General features: G+C 42.1%; 1 protein-coding gene and 1 long non-coding RNA gene across 5 annotated transcripts in view; one reads left to right on the top strand and one right to left on the bottom strand.

The window, feature by feature from the left end:
- Window positions 1-1012: 1012 nt before the first annotated feature.
- On the bottom strand, window positions 1013-12568 carry YWHAH (tyrosine 3-monooxygenase/tryptophan 5-monooxygenase activation protein eta). Its single transcript, XM_050924533.1, has 2 exons — window positions 12154-12568; window positions 1013-2475 (listed from the first exon to the last, which is right to left on the bottom strand). The coding sequence occupies exons 1-2, from the start codon at window positions 12238-12240 to the stop codon at window positions 1819-1821; spliced, it is 744 nt and encodes a 247-aa protein (XP_050780490.1). The 5' UTR covers window positions 12241-12568; the 3' UTR covers window positions 1013-1818.
- LOC127035060 (uncharacterized) overlaps window positions 11411-23307 on the top strand; it is a 26121-nt gene continuing 14224 nt past the window's right edge. For 3 of the 4 annotated variants that reach the window (XR_007769546.1, XR_007769547.1, XR_007769545.1), the window contains exons 1-2: window positions 11411-12038; window positions 14703-14822. This is a non-coding gene — a long non-coding RNA (uncharacterized LOC127035060). Of the gene's footprint in view, window positions 12039-14702; window positions 14823-17857; window positions 21319-23307 lie in introns of those variants that run through there. The other variant, XR_007769544.1, reaches the window with a different exon arrangement.

The following is a 23307-nucleotide window of genomic DNA, read 5'->3' as shown; positions in this document are numbered from 1 at the left end:
ACATAGCTGACAAAGTGTAATTGAACTTCGTAGGTTTTAACACAGCAAGGACATAGGACGAAGCTGCTCAGAACAGCAGCCGTTTCTGAGATGACTACAGCCTTGCACAGTAGAAACTGGGTGGGTAAAGTATGCTACTCATCAGCTGAATATTCCTCCCTCTACATAGGACATTGTTAGCTGTGAGCAACTGGTGAGAGAAGCAGGGTGTCAAGCAATTCCTCTCTGAGACCTCTGTGGCTGACTGGTCAGTTGCTGAGTCAGAAAAAAGGTGTCTTTATTCAGCCAAGACTCAGCCAGCTCAACTCCACTTCAGAACGGGACTCTGCTGGCTTCTGCAGAGGCTGGCTAGATAGCACAGTGACCTCAGGCTGAAGTTAAACCATAGGGTGAGGGGTGATGGCCTGTTATGGATAAAAATGTGTCTGAGGTCAGAAAAGAACATGACTAAATAGGTTAATGCAAGAGCACACAAGGAATCACTACATATTAACTAATTTATAAGTGGAGATAAAGCAAATGAGTGAATTTGGGGGATCAGATTTAGGTTAGTTTGAGAGGAACTCCTTAAGATCCAACACTAATTAAGCAACATGATTGCATTTTGTTTGTATAGACAAGTCTAAGATAATGCTATGGTTTCTGTTAAAGAAATTTAATTCAAAATTCATTAATTGGTATAAGCAACTTGGCTGTAATTTCTAAGGAAAAAAATGTAAAAGTCAGCATGGACAGAAGCAGTACATACAAGTCTTTTCTTACCTAATTAGTATGTCAACAAGCAATACTCTTTAGAATCTTGTAAACATTGACCGGCAGGCTTGAATTACAGTTGAACTACCAAGTTACTGCACTAATTATGCAATTGGCAGCCCCACTGGGATATAGGTGAGCAACGTTACCTATTTAGTTTGGATTGCTACATTTTCTTCAATGTATTTAGGACTGCATTTGCAGGCTGGACACCTCTATAAATCTCCATTCTTATGAAAAGATGACAGGACAGCTCATGTTGAGATAATATTTCCGAAGCAGCATTTTATTTTATTCATTTAATTCCAAAACATTAAATTTAGAAGTCTGGCATCTCAGAGAGTCATCCATCTTAACATGGGCTAACACTGACATGGTGCTGTCAGAATACACAGACAACCAAACAGCCAAAGAGTTTACAAAAAATAAATTCATGATTTTTCAAAACAACTGCAAAGAAGGTTACAAGTATCAAAACTTTTAAGTAGATGCATTGCATTAAATGAAAGTCTGTGCACATCATAAGTTAGAGAGGCAAAAAGCAAGTTGCTACCAAAACCTCACATTCTGAACAGTTTGTAAACTGATAAATAGAATTAAGTTGTCACTTCACATCAGCTTTTTAACTGGTTTCATTGGTTGAAAAAGTTTTCAGGGTGGCTAATTTGCTTTGCATGCACAAGATGTACTGCTCAACAAAACACTATCAGCTCATTTTGAATGGAAAATTTAAGATTAGACTTTTGATTAATTCACTTTCCATTATTCTTGCCCATGTTTGATAATCAATAGGCAAACTATAATGCCTCTTTAATATGCATCTTTCTGCACCATTCAAGTGCTACTATGATAAACAGAGCAGATCAATCAATCAATCCAGCAATGCTCATGAAGACTTATCCAGAACTGCCTCCCGATAAAGTGGACTGCAGATCTGAACAGCTGTGCTGACAATACAGATATGCTTAGCACTAGATATTTAGTGAAACTGTGGCAAGGAAATATTGTGGGATGGTGATAATGGGGATGGTGGAGGAGATGATGAAGGGCTGGGACGAAAGCTCTTTAGTTATTGCCCTCTCCTGCTTCCTCATCCTGCTGGTCACTTGTCCAGAGAGTGAGGTTGTCTCGAAGTAACTGCATGATAAGTGTGGAGTCCTTGTAGGAATCCTCATTTAGTGTGTCCAGCTCAGCTATGGCATCATCAAAGGCTTGTTTGGCTAAAAGGCAGGCCTGCTCAGGTGCATTCTGGATTTCATAGTAGAACACTGAGAAGTTGAGTGCCAACCCAAGCCTTATCGGGTGAGTGGGCTGCATGTGCTCTTTGCTGATTTCAAAAGCCTCTTTATAGGCAGCCTCTGAAGCTTCCACAACACTGTTCTTCTTCTCACCAGCAGCAACTTCTGCCAAATAGCGGTAGTAATCTCCTTTCATTTTCAGATAAAAGACCTTGCTCTCATACTGGAAGTCATTGCAGTTCTTGATCAAGAACTTATCTAAGAGGGCCAAAACATCATTGCAGACTGTCTCCAGCTCCTTTTCTATCTTCTCCCTGTATGCTTTAACTTTTTCCAGCTTCTTCTCATTCCCATCCGCCATAGTTTTCTGCTCTATGCTGCTGATGACTCGCCAGGAAGATCGTCTAGCCCCAACAACATTCTTGTAGGCTACAGACAGCAGGTTTCTATCTTCATTGGAGAGGGGCTCATTCAGCTCAGTCACCTGCAAATATACATAGAAAGATCAACTGAAAATAGGTTGGCTTTGAGGAAGGAGAAAATGCAATCATTCAGTATGACTGATTTAGAAACTGCAAGAGGAAAAAATTCCTTCTAGACATGATGGTGTTCTTGTTCACGTTAACCAAAATTGAAGACCTGAGTGCAAGTCAATTCCTTTAAAAAATTCACATTTCACTTTAAAACTTTACCATACCATCTCCCTAAGGTATTTGTAAACATTTATATTACACTTTTAAGTCTCATCAAGGAGTCTTAAGAACAGCCACTGAACAGCGTGCATCTAACTGGCAAGATGAAGAACTATTCAAGAGGAAGACAACTGATTTGGAAAGTCTTTCCAAAAAGGCAAATACACTACAGGCTTTTCCTATTGAATTCAAATGTGTTATACTGCCCAACAGCCTAGTGGAAGTACAGGGCAGTGCCAGACAATGCAGTTCCTCTCCATATTCAACCCTGCTGTGGGGTCCAAGGTGCATGCTGAAGAAACCGTATGCTCAGCCACTAGAGGAGAACTAGGTTGTACTGCTCCACAACACGTCCTTCACTGCACTTTCGGGACTGTAATTCGCACAATCTGATTAAAATTTGTCCTGTTTTCAGCTAAAATGGTGGTTGCAACCCAGGATTTCAAAGCTGGGTAAGGGAAGAAATTATATAAAATGGAGTAAATTGGAAAGTTCAAAAGACAGAGGAATATTCCTTGGGAGTAAATTAAAAACACATATTGCAATAATTACACAATGAATTGTTACTGACTCATGAAGCTTCAGTAATATTTTTAAATATCGCATATTTATAATACATTTGATTCACTGCACTCTACAACAGTTTGTGAAGAAAGTTTCTAGACTCTATAGATTAGGATCAGTTCTATTTTAGCAAACAATTGGAGGTTTTAAACTGGGGGGTGGTTCTTGGTGAATGCAAATACTTTGACTTATCTGAGTCTACAATACTAAGCATATCTCATTAGCAACAGCATATTAAAAATTTGCGACAACTGTGGAAAAAACCTAATGTGGCAAAGCAAATTGTTGCTTCCCATTGCCAATGACATGAAGCCAACATGATATCATAACTATTAAAAGAAATTTAAATATTTACACAGCAATATACAGGCATGCTACAAATAACGAAATCAGAAATTAAATTTCTCCTCGCCAAATTCAAGAGGATAACTTCTATTTCTAGAGTACCGCAGTAACCCATAAACTATTCAAGAATGGTGTCTAGCTTTTCAGATATAAAATAGTTCATCTTAATGAAAAATCAGAATTCTAAATGTGATGCAACCATTATTGCCATTAGAATCTCTGTAGAGATAGTAACTAACTTCGTTAGTATGTGCTTGCTACCCATTCCTCCATACAGCTCCGTGACTCAAAATTTAAGAGTATGACAGGGAGCAGCATTTTCCAAGGCAACCTAGGAAAAGCTAGGTTCTCAAGAACCAACTACAGATCTCTTTAATGACATCTTCATTTAAACAGACAATTTGAATGATAACCAAAGCAAAACTATGTGTTGTGCTTGCTATTTAGAGAAACTATACACCATCTTTAGCCTCAGTTCATTGTATCTATAGCATATTTCTTAAAGCTAATGTAACCCATCAGCAGTCCAACTTCTTTCCATGCCCATGCTTCTCATGCTCCTGCCTTTATCTCTCCCTCCCGCTTAGTTTCTCTCCACTTTCCAAGGCCTTTATTTCCACTTCAAACTTAAGCATTCCTAATTTCCCACAACTGTGTGCGTAATGGAAATTTAAAAAATGTGAAAGTTGTAAATAAAAGTGCATTATAACACATGGATACTGGACAGCAAATTAGTACATATTAATTACAAAGCCATTTGACAAAAATAACTGAAGAACTCTCCCTCTCCAATCATAACAGAAACTCAAGTTATGTACATACCCTCCATTAAGCAAAAGGGTGAGTAACTAGAATACTTAGGGGACTGGTGCAAAAGTCAAACTGATGATCAGACCAACACAGGAAAGCTCGTAGCATCAAAAGACCTCAACTGAGAACACTTTCCTCCAAACCCCTGGCAACTAACAATCTTTAAAACTGACTTAAGTCTCTTAGTGGATCTTAATTTTCACATAAAGCATCAGTCTACACAACAGCCAGGATCCAAACCACACATGCTTTTATAGCTCAAAATGAACACAATTTATTATACCTACAAGAAAAATAGTAGGCTGTGCAACTTCCAGAACAGAGGTCTAACATGCTCCACACAAGAAGCACCAGTTAGTGAGCCACTAGATTCTGTATCACCTGAAGCTCTAAAAAGGTGTTTAGGAGCACAAACAAGTCACAAGCATGAAGCTAAATGGAGCATTTATTACACAAGAGGAAGGTTGTACCTTCCTCACCAGAGGCACCAGTGAGAAAGAAACCATTATCCAGGATCTTCTCACAGATAGGCACCTAATGGATTTGATTAAAAGATTGAACTGGGTATCACCAGCACACATGGCTACATAGCTCAAACTGTCTTAATATTTCTCCTAGTGGCTTATTATGTACTGACCAGGAGGAACTGACAGAACAGAATTTAGTGGTATACCACATAAGCAGCAATCTCAAGGCAAATAAGCAATTTCCTCAACACCACTCTCTGGAGATCTCAAGTCATTTCTGCAAGCAGGTCAACTGGAACAGAGGCTGCTGAAAGATATAGAAGCAGCAATATGGACATCCAATTCATATCCATCACTGTAATGCCACTAAGCAAGGAGACCAGCAGTGTCTTTGTATCATACTCCAATGCTACATTGAGTGAGGGGTTTCAGAAGAAATCAGAAGATTTTGTTCTGCCATACATACATTTCAAGAATTTTTTTCCTGTTAAAGGAAATTTAAGAACAGCTCGGTAACTTCAACATCCCAAAAATAGTATGACAAATAGGGCTTGCTTTCCACACAGCTGTTTTATAGATACAGTCCCTTTGCAAATCCATACTGGGGAAGTCATGTGGCAAAACATGAAATTCCCACAGTGAGTGCAAAGCCAGGGTCATGAAGGATAATCAGCATTCAAGCTGAAGGAAGCAAATACCTTGATTTCTTGTAGAAAAGATATTAAAAAGGTGATAAAAAACCTAAAAATCATTGTGGGTACTTTTTTGCTGCTTTATGATTTATTAAGGTAGCCTGAAAGGGAAGGTGTTTTTGTTAACAGAAGATTCATTCTGATCCTTTTTTCTTTTTAAAATGTTAGAAGTTTTCTGCCCTAGGAAGACTACAGATGGTGGAACAAGAAATAGGATTTTAAGATTGCAAGTATCAAGGAAGTGAAACCTGATTAACTCAGTTATTTTTATTCTTAGTTCAAAACGGTTAACACCACCTGTTTTTTTCTCAAATATTGTGGTTAGAGATCATTATCAAGGATTCAGCACCCATTCCTTTAATTAAGGGAGGAGAGAACTTCCAGAATACATCTGAAACCTGCAGTGTGAGAGAGAGAATGAGAGCTTTCAGGCTGTCTTTATACAACAAAGAAACTAAAAAAGTACAAAAAAGAAGTTTCTTTTTCTTTTTTAAACAGGGTACCTTTAACTATCTCACCCAGTAGTGGTCCCAACACTACTTCCCATTTGCCTTTGCCAGACATGAGAGGTATGGAATCTTGCAGGCTGTATGCTGAAGCTATCTACGCATCACCATGAATCTTCAACCTGGAATTATATTCTGAAAATGTTTTAGATGAGGAATACATACAAGTGAAAAACAACAAACCCACACCATTCCCAAATCTATGTGTTCCATGCCCCCCGCCTCCCACACCTCTTCACCACAGGATTATAATCAGATTCGTTTCATGCAGAAACTGACATCGACATGATTACCTTCAAAATAGGCGTTGGCACATTGACCTCTGTACACAATGGTGACTACAATACAGTATGTGGTACATACAGTGCCTTCAACTCAGTGTAGAATTAGTGACCATACACTGTTAAATCTCAACAGAGTTTTGGAAAAACCTGTTTTTTTTTTTATCAGGGCTGCCTGGGTGGAGTAAAACTTCACTGCAACCTCAGCTTTTTGGCCTGTCAGTTGTCTACAACTGAGGAAAAGGGACTCAAGATCTGCAACTCAGCAGTAGCTCACGCTAGGAGGAGGCTATTCAATGTACTGAGTTATTTCAGCACTGTTCTTGTACTGCTCATGGCAGGAGTTCTCTACAGTGTTTCTCAATCTTTTTGATTCCAGGGACCAGCTTGCTGCCTTCCTAAACTATGTAAGGGAAAATCTCAGGGACTGGCACTGGTCTCCGAAGCATTCCCTGAGAAACACTGCTCTACACTTTCTGAAGAAGCACTCCCTGCCTTCCCGTGATCGACTGATGGGTACCCCTCCTTTGTAATGTAGCCTTTCCCCTATGTCCCAGAATATCACTTTTTTCTGTCAATTTTCTTTTTCCTGCCCAGTTTTCTCATGTGTGTTTTTGGAAGGGGTTTTTTGCACTATTTTATTGTTCACTCACTCTGCTGTCCATTCATTTAGAAGGCTACCTGCAACTCTGGATGGGTGGGTATCTAACAGGAGTCTCAAGGTTCCAAAGCACATTACTCCTGTAGTTTGCTTCAGTGAGAGAAGCAGAGTGTTGCAGGCCTGCACATTTAAGTTTCTTCAGTGGCCAACCGTATTAGGGTATACGGTGGGAGAAGGTGGCTGTCAAGGTGTCACCTCCTGCTTTACCCATTGCAGGAATAAATTTTTGTTGGTGATCAATGACACAAATTTTGATGTAATGAAGAGGTCCATGGCAATGCAGACAGCTTCTCAACCTCACCATCTCCCACATATGGTTGAAAAACACTGAATTGAAGGACAGAAGGCAGCTTCTCTTACCCTATGCCCATAGCCATCTCTTCCTGGAGGTGGAGGGCTCTTGGGCTTCGCAGTTGGTAAACTTTACCTATTACCTGACGGTCAATTAAAAGCATGCTCTCACATTACCATGGTACAAGCCACAGCAGTGCTAGGAATATGAAAAGGAACCACTGACCGTGTGTCTTCATGCAGTTAGCTCAGTTTCTTATTCAGGTGTGCCCTTGACCCTCCTCCCATCCACATAAGATTGGAAATTTGACCAATCCAAAATTAACTGGTCAATTGCCCAGTTAAGCTTGGTCAGATATCAAAAATGGTCAAATATTTTCAAGCACTAATTTATTAGAACAGGATCAACTGTAACAAAAGGAATAAGACTTTATGGTCCCCAATAAGATTAGCCTCAGATAGATAGTTATACCTCATTTACAAAAAACAGGTTACTTAACGGAGTTATTTTAACTCAGAAAAATGCAAAACAATAAAATTCTAACACACTCCCCCCAAAGAAAAAAAGAATGGCACCATGATGCAATCAAAAAGATAGGCTGACACCTATATCAGGACATTCTTGCTGAATATTTGACAGTCCAATAATAGGTGGTCAAGTAACCCGACTATTCAACTGACCACCTTGCCAAGCCTAATTCCACACAGAAAATCCACTCACTTGAGTCTACCTGTGCTTTCAACTCAGGCTAGCTGGCCTGTCTGGGAGCGTAGATTAAAGTACAGGTGCCGATTTAACTCAGGCTGGTAACTGCCATATTGTGCAGTAGTTACATCGACTAAATCATGAGTACTGACAGTTCTCTAATGTCTTTCTACAATTTGACTCCCTGCCTCCCACGTCTTACCAACTGGGCACTCAAGTTCTCTCACAACTGACTCAGAAAGAATCAGAGAGGCTCAGCTTATCATAGCATAAAGAACATGGGATATGACCCCCAAAGTCCTAGAGAAACACAGGTGACAGCATCATCAGAGAGAACACAGTAACCTGGGTATGGCTTTGCGGTGTGGCTGCTCACACCTGGGCAAGGCTAACTTGGAAGCCAATCTCATGAGTTAACTCTGTATTGAAAACATACCCTTAGTATCAAACCAGCACAAACCACTAGATAGTCTTGCAGCAGGCAGGGGTAGCACTTAGATCAAAAGCATCCCTGCTTTTCCACATACACAGTACTACCAAAAACGGACAATCACTGGAAAGAGAAAAGAGCCAGACGATGTAATACTGAAAGTGCAAGTCTGTCAAAATTCTTTCACACCTTATATGAAAAAGGAAATTTCAAAAGCTCCCTACAAATTAAGTTAGAGCCCTATTATATATATAAAGAAATAAAAATAATATAACTGAAAATGGTGTATATACCATATTCATTAATGTTATATATTTTCTTTCCATCTGCAGTGAGCCTTGGCAAGGAGTTCAGTATTCCACATATCACACAAGTATTACTCAAGATTACTTCCTCTCAAATTAATAATTCAGTTCTACTTACACTAATTTGAAATGAATAAGTTATTATAAGATATGGTCACTATGTTGCTACATTAAATAGCAATACAGACTAATCAAAATCTTGAGCAAAATGCATAGGAATTCATATATTTTGAGTTCTACAGCTCATGGTGTAATTCAGCAGAATAGCTTAACTCCTTTTTGCTATTAGTCAGTATTTCATACCATTTCTGAAATTCATTTGAACAAAGCAGCATTTAATGCAATATTGCTTCTTCATATAATTGTTCAAACATCACGGACATGTGAAGTGCCATATTTAAAGTAAATAAAAATATGCTTTTAGTATATCTGTTTTTTTCACAGCTTTGGCCTGTTCCTGTTCTCTGTATAATAATTAAAAACATCAATATGGAAGTCCAGCACAAGTAGTAATGTTAGTTTGCTGGAGCCCTAGAGAAGGGTTTACTTAAATGAATGTACCACACCCTTTGGCAAAACACCATTTTACAGAGGTACATTTAACTGTATTTCTCATGGAGGGAACGTTAAGGTTCTGAAAGAAAACCAAACTCACTGTCTATGTCACATTGCAGTCTTATCTTCCTCTCCTGCTACTCATCATGGTAGGTGGGAAAGAGCTGGCATTCAGCCAAGAGGAAAAACTCAACAGCAGTTAATGATTGTACTGTTACTTTAACAAATATATAGTATTTCCTATAAGGTTTAAAACATTAGAATTTCTACATTAACTAGCTTTTACAAAACTACCATTAACTTGAAAACATACTGCTAAAGTCTTTAGTCTATTAGAAAACATGGGATGTATTTCTCCCACTATACACAAGTTTTTTTGCATCCTCATATCAAGAAATGTCTTAGTTTAAGACTATTCACATCAGTTTATATCTGTGTGTGTAATTGTCAGATAGCAAATATTTCCCTCTGTAAATTAGTTAATGTTTTTACAGGGGTAGGGCTACTTTAAATGATAGAAGCTTTTTGTTTAGGTTACATGTACTGAAATTAGAGGAAACAGTTGTGTGTAATTGTAAGAGCCCACGTAACACATTGCCTTTCATATAAAAATGTAAGCTCCCACTCTTTCCCCAAAACCTGCCCAAAATGTACAAGGATGTTCTAGAAGTTGCATCATGTTTTAGAATGAAAACCTGCAAAAAAAGTATCCAGCTAACCAACATTGTATTCAAAAGATACTTGGAGAAACTGGAGTTAACTATTTTTGTATTCAAAGAATAACTACAGTTTTCATCATTTGTAACAAAGTGGAAACATTTTAACTTCCATTTTAGGTATGTTTATAATTGTTTATGTGAGGTATATATTAAAGAAGCAATTAGCACCTTTGTCTAAATTCAATGCATTGAGACAAATATTGAAGTTAGAGCCCTAGAGGAACTGCACTGTCAAATGCATTATTGGAGGGTAAAGGAAATATGGAAAGCAAAGACAAATGATTTTGAAGCAGTATGGAATGATAAAAAAAATAGCAAAATATTTTTAAATTTAAAATGGTCTATTAGACAAACACTAATTATCTGCAGCATTTCCTGTAAGACGGTAGCTCCACTCTGCTTTTGTTTTCTGATTTCATGCATTCCAATATTTGAATAGGAAATTTTGAATAGTAAAAATATTTCAGCTGCATTAAATTTATTCCAATTTTACCAAGTATTTCCTGGGTCACCAATAGACTTCACTAAAACCTGTACATAGGCTTGGACAAGTAAGTATTTTTTTTAGAATAAGCAATGAAAGGTATTTCTAAAGGTAGAGTCATTCCCACTTCAATTAGCAAATCTAGTAGTGCCATTAATATATTTTCTCACTTCAAACATAATAGCTCTGTTACAGACATATCCAAATGCACTTCTGTGTAAGAATTCTATTAGCCATAAGAGGTTGTGCTGTACGAGATTACATACAAAGCAGACCAGAAAAATCAGTACCAAACAGAATGAGAGAGGTTCTTGAATTTTTATTTTAAAGGCATGTGATATAAACTGAGAGTCTGATGTATTATAACATTTTGGATCATGGATGGATGGCTTTTTTTATAATATGAACTCCACATGAAGCCCAGTTCTTTGGGGCAGGGTCTGTCTATTTAGACAGCACTACTGCACAACAGGGCTATGAATTAGCTGGGCATCTGGGTGCTAAGACAATACAAACTAACATGATCATAAATAAGAATTGAGTAGAGCAGACATGTTCTGGAAGAATACTGTATGTTAATTCAATATTTAATTTTTAAAAGCTAAAATACTCTTCACCGGATCTCACATATAGTTTAGACATAAGAAGTTTGGTTTGCTAATTTATTAGGTGTTCAGTACAAGTTACTGTTAAATGCTTCCTTTTAAAGGGGCTGGTTTAATCTACCTTTAAATACTATTTGAAAGTGTTAAAGTATTCAAAACGATGTACAGATTGTAGGCAATATAGCAAGCAAATTCTTCTACTGCCTCGAGAAAAAGAAAGGCATGCCTTGAAGGATCTTGTGCTGTGAGTGTTTATGTTCCTGGATCTTTGAATGAAAGCTTCCCAGGTTGGTGGGTAAGGCCTCCTCGATGCCACAGAAACATCTAGAAAGGAAAGGGCCCTCTTGCCATGTTAGGCTTCTCCAGACCCACCTCTAAGCACAGAGACTGACCAGGCCACACATACAGCACCATCAGCCCATGCCTACGACTTTAGGACTGGTCCCAGGTTACCTGGAGGCGCTAAACCAACACTCCAAGGTCAAACGCAGCATCTACGGCCCACCCCGGAGGACAGGGGGGCCCCGGGCCGGCGTCAGACAGGGGCGGGGCAGGATCGATGGGGAAGAGGAAGTTCCCCCCGGCAAACGCAGGACAAAAGTATTATGCCATCCGCTTGCCCCGGACACGCGCCGCTGAGAAAGAAAGAGGAGAGGCAGCCGAGCACACGCCCTCTGCGAGGGAATGTCAAGAGCGTACCGGGGCGGGGGCTCACACACTGCTGCCGGAGAGCGGAAGGGCTGGACACCCGCTGCAGCGCTGCGGAATCTGGCTCCGGCCGCTGGAAACGGACCATCCCCCTCCACTCCCAGCTCCGCCGAAACAGAGCCCAGGCTCCCCGCGCCGAGTCACAAGGCGCCACCCATGATTCCTGAGGAGACACAGCAGCGAGTGTGCCGTGGTACGGGACTCCACTGCGCCCTGCCTCCCTCAGGTGGGACCCAAAGGCCGGCTGCATCCCCCCACCGCGGGGCCCAACCCCGCCTTTGCCCAGCTTCCCGCTTTCCTTCCGCGTGGGACCCGCAGCCAACCCCTTGCTCCCCACTCACCGCCTTCATGGCTGAGGCCATGTCGTCGTATCTTTCCGCCTGCTCGGCCAGGCGGGCTCGCTGCAGCAGCTGTTCTCGGTCCCCCATGGCCGCTTCCGTAGTGACTGCCGGGCTGGGCACTCAGCGGCACCCCTCTCGCGCGGGGACCAAGCGGAGAGTTCGCGCTTCACGGGTTACCTAGCGCGCGAACGCGCTCACTCCGCGGCCGTTGGCGCCTCGCGCTCAGTGACCGTCGGGCTTTTCGGCAGCCGTTGGCGCGTCGCGCTCGCGGGGCAGTGGTTGATGGGTACCTCGGCGCCTGTGGCGGAGCGAAGATCGCGCGCTCGCTCTGTTCCCTCACCAGCGTGTACAGCTCGCCAGTCGCGCCTCTCTCTCTCCCCGCTCTGTGCCTCGCGCAAGGTTGCCGCCGCTTGCGCCTGCGCCTGCGCCCTGTGAGAGCAAGAAGGGGGCGGAGTTGAGCAGACCGCAGGGGAGGGGAGGAGGCGCTGCTCCCCCGCGTTCTATTTCTAGGTGACGTCACTTACTATAAATAACCACCCCAGGACGCAACTGGGGCAAACGCATGCGCACTACGAATGCTGCATTTTACTGCTGCAAAGGTGGAGGTGGGCGAGAGGGAGGGGGTAGTGCAGAGCAGTTGAGGAAAGGAGGCGGTGCAGGGGAGGCCTGCTGCTATGCATACACACTATAGCTATAGCACTGAAAGTAGCTGTTACTAACCTCTTGAAAGGAAGGGCCTGGCTGCCATGAAAGCCACTGACCACTCCAGAGAATCCCCACTAGCCAATGGCCGGGCCCCCCTCAGCTGGTGGCTAATACCTCACAAGGTCATACAACAGTGTTAACTGTATGCCAGCAGCAATCATACAACACATCATACGTTGCCTTACAAATGTGTGTAATTTTTCTCCTATGTACAATTTTGCTGAGTGTAGAATGTTTCTATGTGGTATTTTCTCCAATGCATGATTTTACCTGTGCATTATTGGCATTGTGTATGAGAAACAGAACACAGAGTTCTCCCTTCAATATAAGCTTTGTATTTTTCACATACTCCCCCCCCCCCCTTCACTGAAACTGGTGGTCACTGTAAATGCTGCATACCAGCTATTATGATCCTCCCATAATGGGAATATGCCAGTAACATTATGCTGCTTAAGTGATGGCACTAATTTATATTTTAGTATATATTTTATTTCACAGTATTAGATATTTACCAAATTGACAAAGTAAATGGTGTACATAAAAATTCTTCTAATGGGCAATATTACAGAAGTGCTGCAGATGCTGGCAGAGCCGGCAGAAATGTTAGCTACCACATTGTTCATTTGCAGAAATAAAAATTAAAATAAATATCAACCCAAATATATGTCTTGTCTATCCCTGAAGCTCATTGTAGTCAGGGCAGACCAGCAGTGGATTGTTATCCCACTTCATGCTTCCAAAAAGCTCAATCTCATTCATTGCAGTATCATTAAAAAGGTGTGTTCTTATTCCCTACCCACTCCCCAAATATGCCCATTTATCACTTTCAAATATAGATACCGTACAGTTCTTAGTATTCTGTTGGGGCTGCATTTCCTATAGTAAGTGGATACAATATTCTTCTTCTATTCACTTAAATAGCTCCGCTGCTGTAGCACTTCAGTATAGACAGTAACTACAGTGACAGGCGAAGTTTGCCTGTCAGCAAAGTTAATCCACTTCCCCAAGAGACAGCAGCTAGGTCAATGGAAGAATTCTTCCATTCACCTAGCACCGTCTACACCAGCAATTAGGCTAGCATAGCTCCATCTCTCCGGGGTGTGATTTTTCACAGCCTGGAGAGATGGAACTATGCCAGAGTGAGTTCCAAGTGTAGACATACACTGAGGCACACAAAGTTGAAAAGTGTCCAAGGTGTCTCAGAAGGTGAGTGACAGAGCTACTAGACACACTGCCTCCCTAAAAATGTAGGGTGACATCCAGGCTTTACCAACAAGAATGGGAAAAGCTCATCCATATGAGTTATAGGGAGGTGGTGAATTCTGCTTCCATTCATGCCAAGTATAATCCCATTGTTTTCAGTGGTATTTGCACTGTTGTAACCAAGAGTACAATTTGGTCTATTATGTCAATCTTAAATTTTAGCCTTAACTCCAAATTCCTAGGAGTTTAGGCTCGACCCTTAATGTTAATTGTAATATTGTAGCTAGTTTTTAAAAAGGACTAGACAAATTTAATGTCCAGTAACAACAAACTGTAATTAGGCATAAAATATGGGTGATAAAAATCTTATGTTTAAAGATATAACATTGTCAAAAGGATTTTGACTTGTCCCAATGTGGGCTCGGCCACCTTCAACAGCATCAAGGCACTGAGTTGGGATGAAGGGCCCAATGGCACAGTTGCATACGCCATCGCAGAGGGGAATATCGTGGGCACCTTTCACATAAACAGCACCACAGTTAGTAACAACTTCATCTCTTCATGCTGTTACCCTATTTCTCCCATTTGTTGGTTAGTTTCCCTCACACTAGACAACCCACCACTCGTGTGTGTCTTTTCAGGGGCAGATCTGCACTGTGAAGGAGCCTGACTACAAGATCAGCCATGGACACTACACCCTGGTTGTCACTGCCACAAACCAGTGTCCAATCCCAACACGCTGTCTCACCACCACTACAACGGTATGTAGCTGATATGGGAGCACTGTTCCACAATACTCTAGACCATTAGAGAGGGGTGGGACTTGCAAAATTCTGTGCAGCAGTGCCCCTTTGAGAAGTTTCATATCCCCCTTCTATGGAATGCAAATAGTTCTACACATCTGGGGTGATTAGGTCATTTTGTCTAGTAGTCCTTGCTCAACGTGTGGCAGCTGCATGCTATTATCCACAATGTTGTTGCAAAATATGGAAGTGAACAGGAAGGGGGCAAGTTCATTTTGATGATTCCCCCCTACCCCCAAAGGGAGCAGCAGATTCACACTGAATAAATGGGCTGAGACATGAGCCGTTTCTGACCCATCATCAGAGCACCTCACATGACAGGTGCATTAGGGGGTGAAGGATCAGTCTTCCTCTGAAGAATCAACCATGCACATATCATGGCTGGTGCCAAGACGTTGGTCTTGAGAGGCCAATGGTCTAATAAGACTTGGAAAATCCTGTGTTCTTTAGTGTAGTTCTTTTGTGATGTAATTTTCTTTTCTTGTTTAGCATATATTTTTAAGAGAAGGCAGTGTTATCAGTTCTAAAACCATAGGAGAATGAATACTATCAGTCCAATCCTTACTCATGCAAAAGTCCAACTGATGTCAAAAGGAGCTTTCTGTGAGTGGGATCAGGCTCTGAAAAAGGGGTAATTAGACTTTTTGGAGATATCCTTATTGATTCTTACATTAATCAGTAATAATAAAAGATGGGCCCAAACCAAAACCACAGATCAAATGCCCAAACTTGGAAAGAGCTGGATCCAGGGACAAACTTTGCAGCTTGGGTTATCCCTAGTAATAATTAACCAGCCCCATAAATTGTACCTACGCTTTCGGAAACTTGTACTTTCCAGGCGCGTGGAGCTGTTTCAGACATGTGAGGAGCATACATGAACATGTATTTTTAAAACAGGTACATTTATTTAACTGCTAAACCAGATAATCTGTATTAGACTGTCATATGAATGTAGATTTAGCAACAAAAACTAACACTCCCATGAAATGCCTTTTACAAAGTTGCTTCCCCTCTGTAACGGCCATTCTTCAGTCTAAAATATCCCAAGCATTGTGTAACAGCGCAGGACTCACCACCACAGTGCCTCCTGGAATTAGCTCAGTCCAGCTCTGGAGTGGCTGTCTTGCCCATTGTCTGCTCTACTCTGCTGTGTTCAGACCTGTGTTGCTCCCCCACTTGGCGGTGTCCTCTTCAGGAGGCTGCCCTTCAGCAGTGCCCACTACTTCTTTCTCACCCCTCTTCTGGGGTCACAGCACTCCTTTGGCTTGCACCTGCCAGGGGGGCCAACCACAACCCAAAGTTTAGCCCCTCACTTCTGGGGCAAGTTACAGTCTGTATTGGCCATGCTCCTCCCCAGCCAGGTGCAGTGCAAGGGAGAAGGCGGGGGGACACCCCGGCCCACACGCTACTCTGGGTCTTGACCCAAGGACCCTCTAGCAGCAGCCTCTCTGCCCTCCTTCCCCCCCCTCCCTTGTCTGCCTATCATCCCTGGACCACTTCCCCTTGGCCCTTGCACCTTCTTGGCCCTTTCTCTGGCAGGGGTCTGCAGCCTAGCTGGTGAGCTCTGGTCTGTTACCTCACATTCCCTTCAGCCTGCCCAGCACTGCTCTAGCTCAGGTACTATCCCTAGGAGCCAGTCCTCTTCCCTTGCTTCTCAGGGAGAGACTCCCCTCTGCTCTGCTAGGCAGCTCCTTATATCTGGGCTGCCCCAGTAGCTGCCTCCTAACAAGCCTCGCCCTAATTAGCTGCAGGTTTCCACAAACTCCCTGGCTGCTTCTGCCCCACCTGCACCACTACACATCTTTTCTCATGAATTTACAAAATGGCATGTCACATGATGTCAAACATCACTCCTTTAAAATCAAAGACCTTTCCGAGTCTGACAGTGGCAAAATCCAAAATCGGTCAAGATTTTATCTAGTATGTGGATAGTTTGATTATAGCCAAAGAAGGGACAGATAACTGATTTAAAAACACACAAGCTATTTGGGCAGGAACTGTCTTTTTGTTAAACATGTTTACACAGACTAGCACAACGGGGTCTCAGTCCCTAATTGGGGCCTCTAGGAGCTACCACAATACAAATAAGAAATAATCATTAATATGTCACTAAGGACTTGGTGCACTGAGATTCATTCAGTCACAATATCTAGGGGCTGAATTATGAACCCCTTGAAAAAATGAGACTATAAATGGAGATGCTGACAGACCCTTAACCAGAGCATTACATGCAGTGTACCATGCTGCAGAGTGCCAGGGCTTCCCACACAACTCAGACTCCAGGCATTTTGCATAATGCTGCAGAGCTCCAGGGTTCCCAGCAGAGCTCAGAAATATTGTTCTTATAAAATGAGATTCAAAGTTGTTGGCATGGTTACCACATAGAGCAGGGATTTATAGCTGGAGAGATTGGACATTTATGGTGCTGAGAATCTCACCACCACCTAGGGCAGCACCAGTACTTTGTTGGAATGTCAGACAGCTGTAAAGAACTGACATGCCACACGGGGCTGGCAAGAGTCCCTTGTTAAAATGTCATTTGTCCTCGCTGCTCTGCTACATATTGGAGCCATAGGAAGAGCAAAGCTGTTTTAGATCAGTTTCTTTCATGTTACTGACATGGAGCAGGAATGGAGTGCAGCAGATGGGGCAGAGCTGCAGGGGCCATTGGCAAGGAGGAAGCAGGTGGCAGGGAAAGCTGCCAGGATCCCCTTCCAGAACCATCTTCTCTCTCCCTCATTTTGCTGCAAGGCCAACCTCCTTGGTTGCAGGTGGTAAGAGGCTTTGAAGCATCCTCTTCCTTCCCTGTACCCTTGAGGGCAGCTGCAGAAGCAGATTGAACAGTGGAGGCACACACTTCTGCATGCCCTCTGCGTCATGGGAGCACCACAATGGCAGCCTAAAAGGTTCCTGCTGCTGAAAGCCTCTTCATCTCTGGAGCAAGCAGCCCTCCGTCTGTCCTTCCCCTGCAGTAAGGAGACCTTTTCCCCTAGGGACTCTGATAAGCAGAGAGAATAAAAGGAGCAAAGCACTGAGGAAAGGAGAGTGAGAAGAGGCAGAGTTACCAAGTGATGGGCAGGTAAGGCTAACTAGCTTTCTCCGCCCCCACCCCCGTGAAGAATCTGAATTTGCCAGGAAATAAAGACGGCAGAGAAGTGAAGAGGGCGAGAGAGGGAGATGTTGAGGGTCTGGACTTGGACATGTTGGGGAGTTCACCTGGGACTAGGGGGAATGGGTGATACTATGGCGATGGACTGTATAGTATAGCAGGCTAAGAGCCACCATTTTTACTGCACTAAAGTGAGAATTTCACATCAGCAAGGGCAGAATGCTGCAAGCAATGGTCGGGTCAAAGCAGAAGACAGGAGGGGGCATAGTTTAAGTATCACATAGAAAAATGGAATCTCTCAAACTAGGTAAGACTGTAAGTCAATCACATATTTCTAGTCAAGCCATACATCCCATTTTAACAACCTGTAGAGGCCCATAAGCAGTCATGGTATGGTCTATAATTCATCATATTTCACCTTGATCATAATCTGTAAGCCATTTGCATTGAAACGTCCTTACAACTGAAAAGGATGAAAGAGTGAAGCATGAGAAAGATTATGCTGGGTTCGACACAAAAGCATTACGGTCGTGCTGTGAGAACATATTCAGCAAATGTGGGGAAGTACTCAAGAGAAAAGGGAAGTGGATTCTGCAAGAACAATGAGGCTATTATTCACTAAGGTAGTGGGAAGGGAGGTCTGTATAGTATAGTGAAACCAGCCTGGGGTCATTGCACAATATTTAATAATGCTGAGTATTTACAAACAGTAGCCCTTTGCGTGTTCAAAGCACTATCTCATGCCTGGACAATGATAAACATCCCTCACAATGTGAAATACAATATTCTCAAGCACTTTTCACTTCAGCATCTAATGAAGAATGAGCACTATGTTTGAATAAAAGATTATGGCTGTGATTTCCCTTGCCAGAATGATTCAAAGATATGCACAGGGAGCTGTGAAGCATACTCAGTAGTGGAATGTTTGTGCAATGGCAAGCACATCGCAGCTAATGCAAAGCAGCTTTATCTTTAACTCTTAGAGGGCTGGTTCAGACCATAGTGCCCTCCACGGTCCTGTCGAGACAGGAAATTAAAAAAAAAAGTCAAGATCATGTAATTAATCAAAAGAAACTAATTAGAGATACAGGAATTAATAGGAAAACAAGCTAAATTGTCATCACAAAAATTCACTAGAACACACTAGGGAAGAATAGGAGAGAAAAATCTTCCTTCTATAATCAGCAAACATCAAAAGGGAAAAAATTAGGATATTTTGCATGTGTTTTTCCAGCAGTGCTGAGGACTTACAGCTTCCTTTGGCTTCATATGCAGTTTCAGTGTTTAGCATTTCTGAAAGCAGGTCCAAATTGACTTGGGTTGGGCACTCAAAACTGAAGCACTAGAAATCAGTGGCCACTTTAAAAAAATTGGCCCACATCTTTCACAAGAAATAATTTTTATGGCTGTTCAAACCTTACGATCTAGTTTGAGTCATGAAAGACCTTAGGGATAAGATGAATGAGGTGGAGAGACAAAATGAAAGTACTACACCCTACATTTTCCAAAATGGCTTCTTATTTTAGAGGCCCAGCTAGAGTCACATGGTGCCTGATTTTTAAAAGTGCTCCTCTGAAAACGAGGCCAAAGTTGACTTAAACTGAGCACCAAAAATTGAGCACTGAGTGGTCACTTGAAAATATTGGCTTTGGAAGCTGCCTCTTCTGCCATTTGTTTAGGATAGGTCTCTGATCAACCATTTCAATACAATTGCTGGCAGAGACTGCGCAGGGAACCCAAAGCAGGTAAATCTATTTCCCATATAATTAATTCTCTTTGGTGTTTCAGTTCAGTAGACTGAGTTCTGAGAAACTTTTCATGGGCAACTGCTGTGCAAGCCTACTCAAACTGCAGGGTAATGTACTTCATTCCTAACCCTGAGGACCACCCTTGCAAGCAAGGTGACAGCTCAGTCTCCATGTCCCACTCAGTCCTTGGCATCTCTGCTGGGACTGCCAGAGGTGCTGATTGTGATGGCTGTTTTGTTTTTGTTTAAGAAATGTGGATACTTTCCTATTTGGAAATGGATGGAAACCACTCGTCTCGTTGCAAGAGTGATGGATGACTAATCGGGATTTGCAGAAGTTGCTTATGGCAGATTTCCATCTCTTTTTCCATGATCATTTAATACAGTGGGTACGCAGAGACTGGGTTTTGTTCTCTGGGGTCATACTTACATTTTAACACAGAAATGCTGTAACTTTGGTTTCTCGATTTGGGGCAAAATCTTTCCTTTGCTAGGCTGTGCCATGTTATAAGGGTGGAGGAATGATAGCAGTACCAGAGCAGAGCAGCAACATGCTCAGCAGCACTTCTTACTGCTGCTTCAAACAGGAAGACCACATACACCCATATCCACAGCCTGCTACATATGGCAGCATATGCATGGAGGAGGGAAGGACCTGGCTATTCCCAAAACAGGTGTAGCACACTTCTTGGGTCAACATTGTGTTAGCTGGGTCCTGGTCTAGCACTGAAGGGAGCACAGGACTGTAATCCTACCCTGCTGTTGCACAGGTGAAGATTTTCTTTGCATCCATTTTCCTTCGAGCACACCTACAGTAGGCAGGACAGGATTTTGCCCTGGCTGGGCTACTCTGAACCTGTTTAGTTCTGCACTCCTGTGGTTTCTATTGACTGTATTGTATCAACAGGCAAAACCTTTAGGAAGCCACAGCAAAATACCAGGGCTGTAAAGCACAGGAAACTAGAACAAGGCAAGATGCAAAGTGGATGATTTTAATACTGACCCAGATAGTGCTAGATAACGTCATTTAAATAATTTCCCTGCCTTCTCCCTTAAAGACTTACTCCTCTCAGCACCACTTTTTGTAGGGCAGGGAGGATCAAGCAATAGTGGTCACTGATGTACAGTGCTGACTCATTGGCTTTTCTTCTATACCCTCACCATGGATCCAGTCTGCCAGTTTACAGATGGGGAAATGACAGCATATCTCTCAACTCCACTCTGCTCCTAGTAGGTCAACATGAAAAGCCAGATCCTTTGAGACTTTCTGCAAGAATGTCTTTTCCAAATACCTGTTCAACTGCACTTAGCTCCTCAAAGTCTCTCATAAAAGTTCAGTACTATTGAGGCTACATGATGCAAAGACTGGCTGGGGGTCAGATTGGGGTTCTGCTTCAGGCACCTGACTTCATGCATCTTGCAGATGAATATGAAGAACACACTTTTTTGATTTGTTGGGTACGATAGACTTAAATGATCAGGTAAGAGAAGTAATAAAATATTTCATCTGGGAAATGACCTAGAAAATTCAATTGTCCTCTGAAGAGCACTTGTGCCAAATTTGGAAACTTAATTAATTAAACAAACAAACTGTGAAACAGAGCGGTTTTATTCCTGCTTTAAGAGCAAATCGTCATGTAAATTTCACTATGGAGTAGCTACCAGTGCCTCCAGATAAGTGTACCTCAGGAGTTCTGAGGATTTGAGCTTCATTCTTGCATCACAACCCCCCCCCCCCAAATTCTTGGATAGTTTAAAAAAAATAAAACAATACAAGGTGGACTGCTGTTGTAAGGTAAGAGATCAAAGGATAATTGCCTCCAGCACTCAAAAAGTAGGATCTCTCAAACAACTGCAAGCCTTCGAATGTTACTTCTCTTAGAAAATGGTGTCTTTAATTGTAATCAATAAGAATGTAGGAATTGCTACACTGGGTCAGACAATGGTCTAATAATCCAGTGTTCTGTCTTTGACAGTAGCCAGTACCAGATGTTTCAGAAGGTGCCAGAAATATGCCTCACTATGGCACAGGCATAATTTTCCTTGTAATTCAAGGCATTTCTCTTCAGTAACAGTGACATGGAACCCTCCACAGTTCCATGCATATATATCACATACCACAGAATGACTGTATCATAGATAATGATAGCGGAAGATTATTTTGTTGGGGTAAATGATAAAATACCTTCTCTGTTCTGTGTCTACATTTACCAGGATCCCTCATGAATTGGGTAACAGAATGCCATTTCAACTCTGGATTTTACACCAGAGTCACTGAGATCACAATGCAGCCCTTTGTTCACACTGGAAATGCCTGTTAGAAGCAGTTTCTGGACGGGTGTGCTTATTTTTCCACGTCTTGTGAAGATTCCAGCATTTCCTCCAGAATATGCTTATTTATTCATTTGCCACTTGCACATTAGATACACAAGGGAAGTGCCCATTGCTTTATTGTTCTTGTAAGATACTGCAGCCTAATGTATCTGTCAGACCGAGCCATCTTCTGCTGTTGCTATGGCTCAACAGCATGCTACAGCCAATTGCGAAGGAGATGGATATATCTGTCTCTGTTGCTAAAGGCAGACCAGGATCCATACCCAATCAGGAGGCAGAAGGAAGCAGGACTGAGACTTGCTTTGAAACATCAGCTCTCTAAAGGGACCAGCATTTTCTTCTCTGTATTTTATTATTTATGTATTTTTTAAGAACGATGAGAGGCCTGTGGCAGCCCTTCCATGCTGCAAGACTATTCTACACATGAGAGGGATGGGTTAACTAGCCAGTGTTGAAAATGACAGCACAAAGCCAGTCTGTTACAATAGGAAGAACACATTTCAAAATGACCTGAAAGAGGCCCTCTGCCTCCACTACATCAAATGACTGCTTCCTTCCTGACCACATATACACTCCAATTCATCTAAATCCCCCTCATTAAAAAACAGCAACAATCGTATATAGCCCCCTCCAAACACAAGTGTCTCAGATGCAAAAGGTTTGGAAACCAAGTTAGAAAAAGCAATCAAATGCCAGCACAGGTACTGAGACTTTGGTAAGAACCACAGAGATGGACTCCTGAGGGAGCTGCCTGCACGCCCTGCAGTAGCACAAATATACCTGAGGCCGGGTGGAATTATGCTTTTTTAAAAGTCTTTTTATAACCACATAATATTCTACTCTGTGGAAAATGAACCATAGAGAGAGATGTCCACTCATAACCTTTATTTGCAAAATTACTTCATTACAAGAGAGTCAACGTGGACATCAGCCTTCCACCAACGAACCCTAAGCCTGGACTCTGGGCAAGGAGGATCCTCTTTTGTGATCCACAATCTTTTTAAAAAAAGTACACAATTGTGGTAAATACTTAAAAAGCTAAACAATGATTTGCCCCTCAGTGTTTTTAAGCCTGGGTCCAAATGAACTCCTCTCCCTTATTTCTCTCACAATTTCCATTTTCTAGCTCCGGGATGAGATAAAAGGAAAAGTGTAGGGCTCCTGATCTGTGATATAACAAAAAAAATACAATGGAGAGGGAGCAGAAGCAGATGGCTTGAAGTCTGGTTTGGGAAAAAGTATCTGAACAGAGG

This window comes from Gopherus flavomarginatus, chromosome 15, assembly GCF_025201925.1.
Source record: "Gopherus flavomarginatus isolate rGopFla2 chromosome 15, rGopFla2.mat.asm, whole genome shotgun sequence".
Taxonomy (NCBI): domain Eukaryota; kingdom Metazoa; phylum Chordata; order Testudines; family Testudinidae; genus Gopherus; species Gopherus flavomarginatus.
Note: the sequence above shows the minus strand (reverse complement) of the source record. Positions and strands in the feature narration are given on the sequence as shown.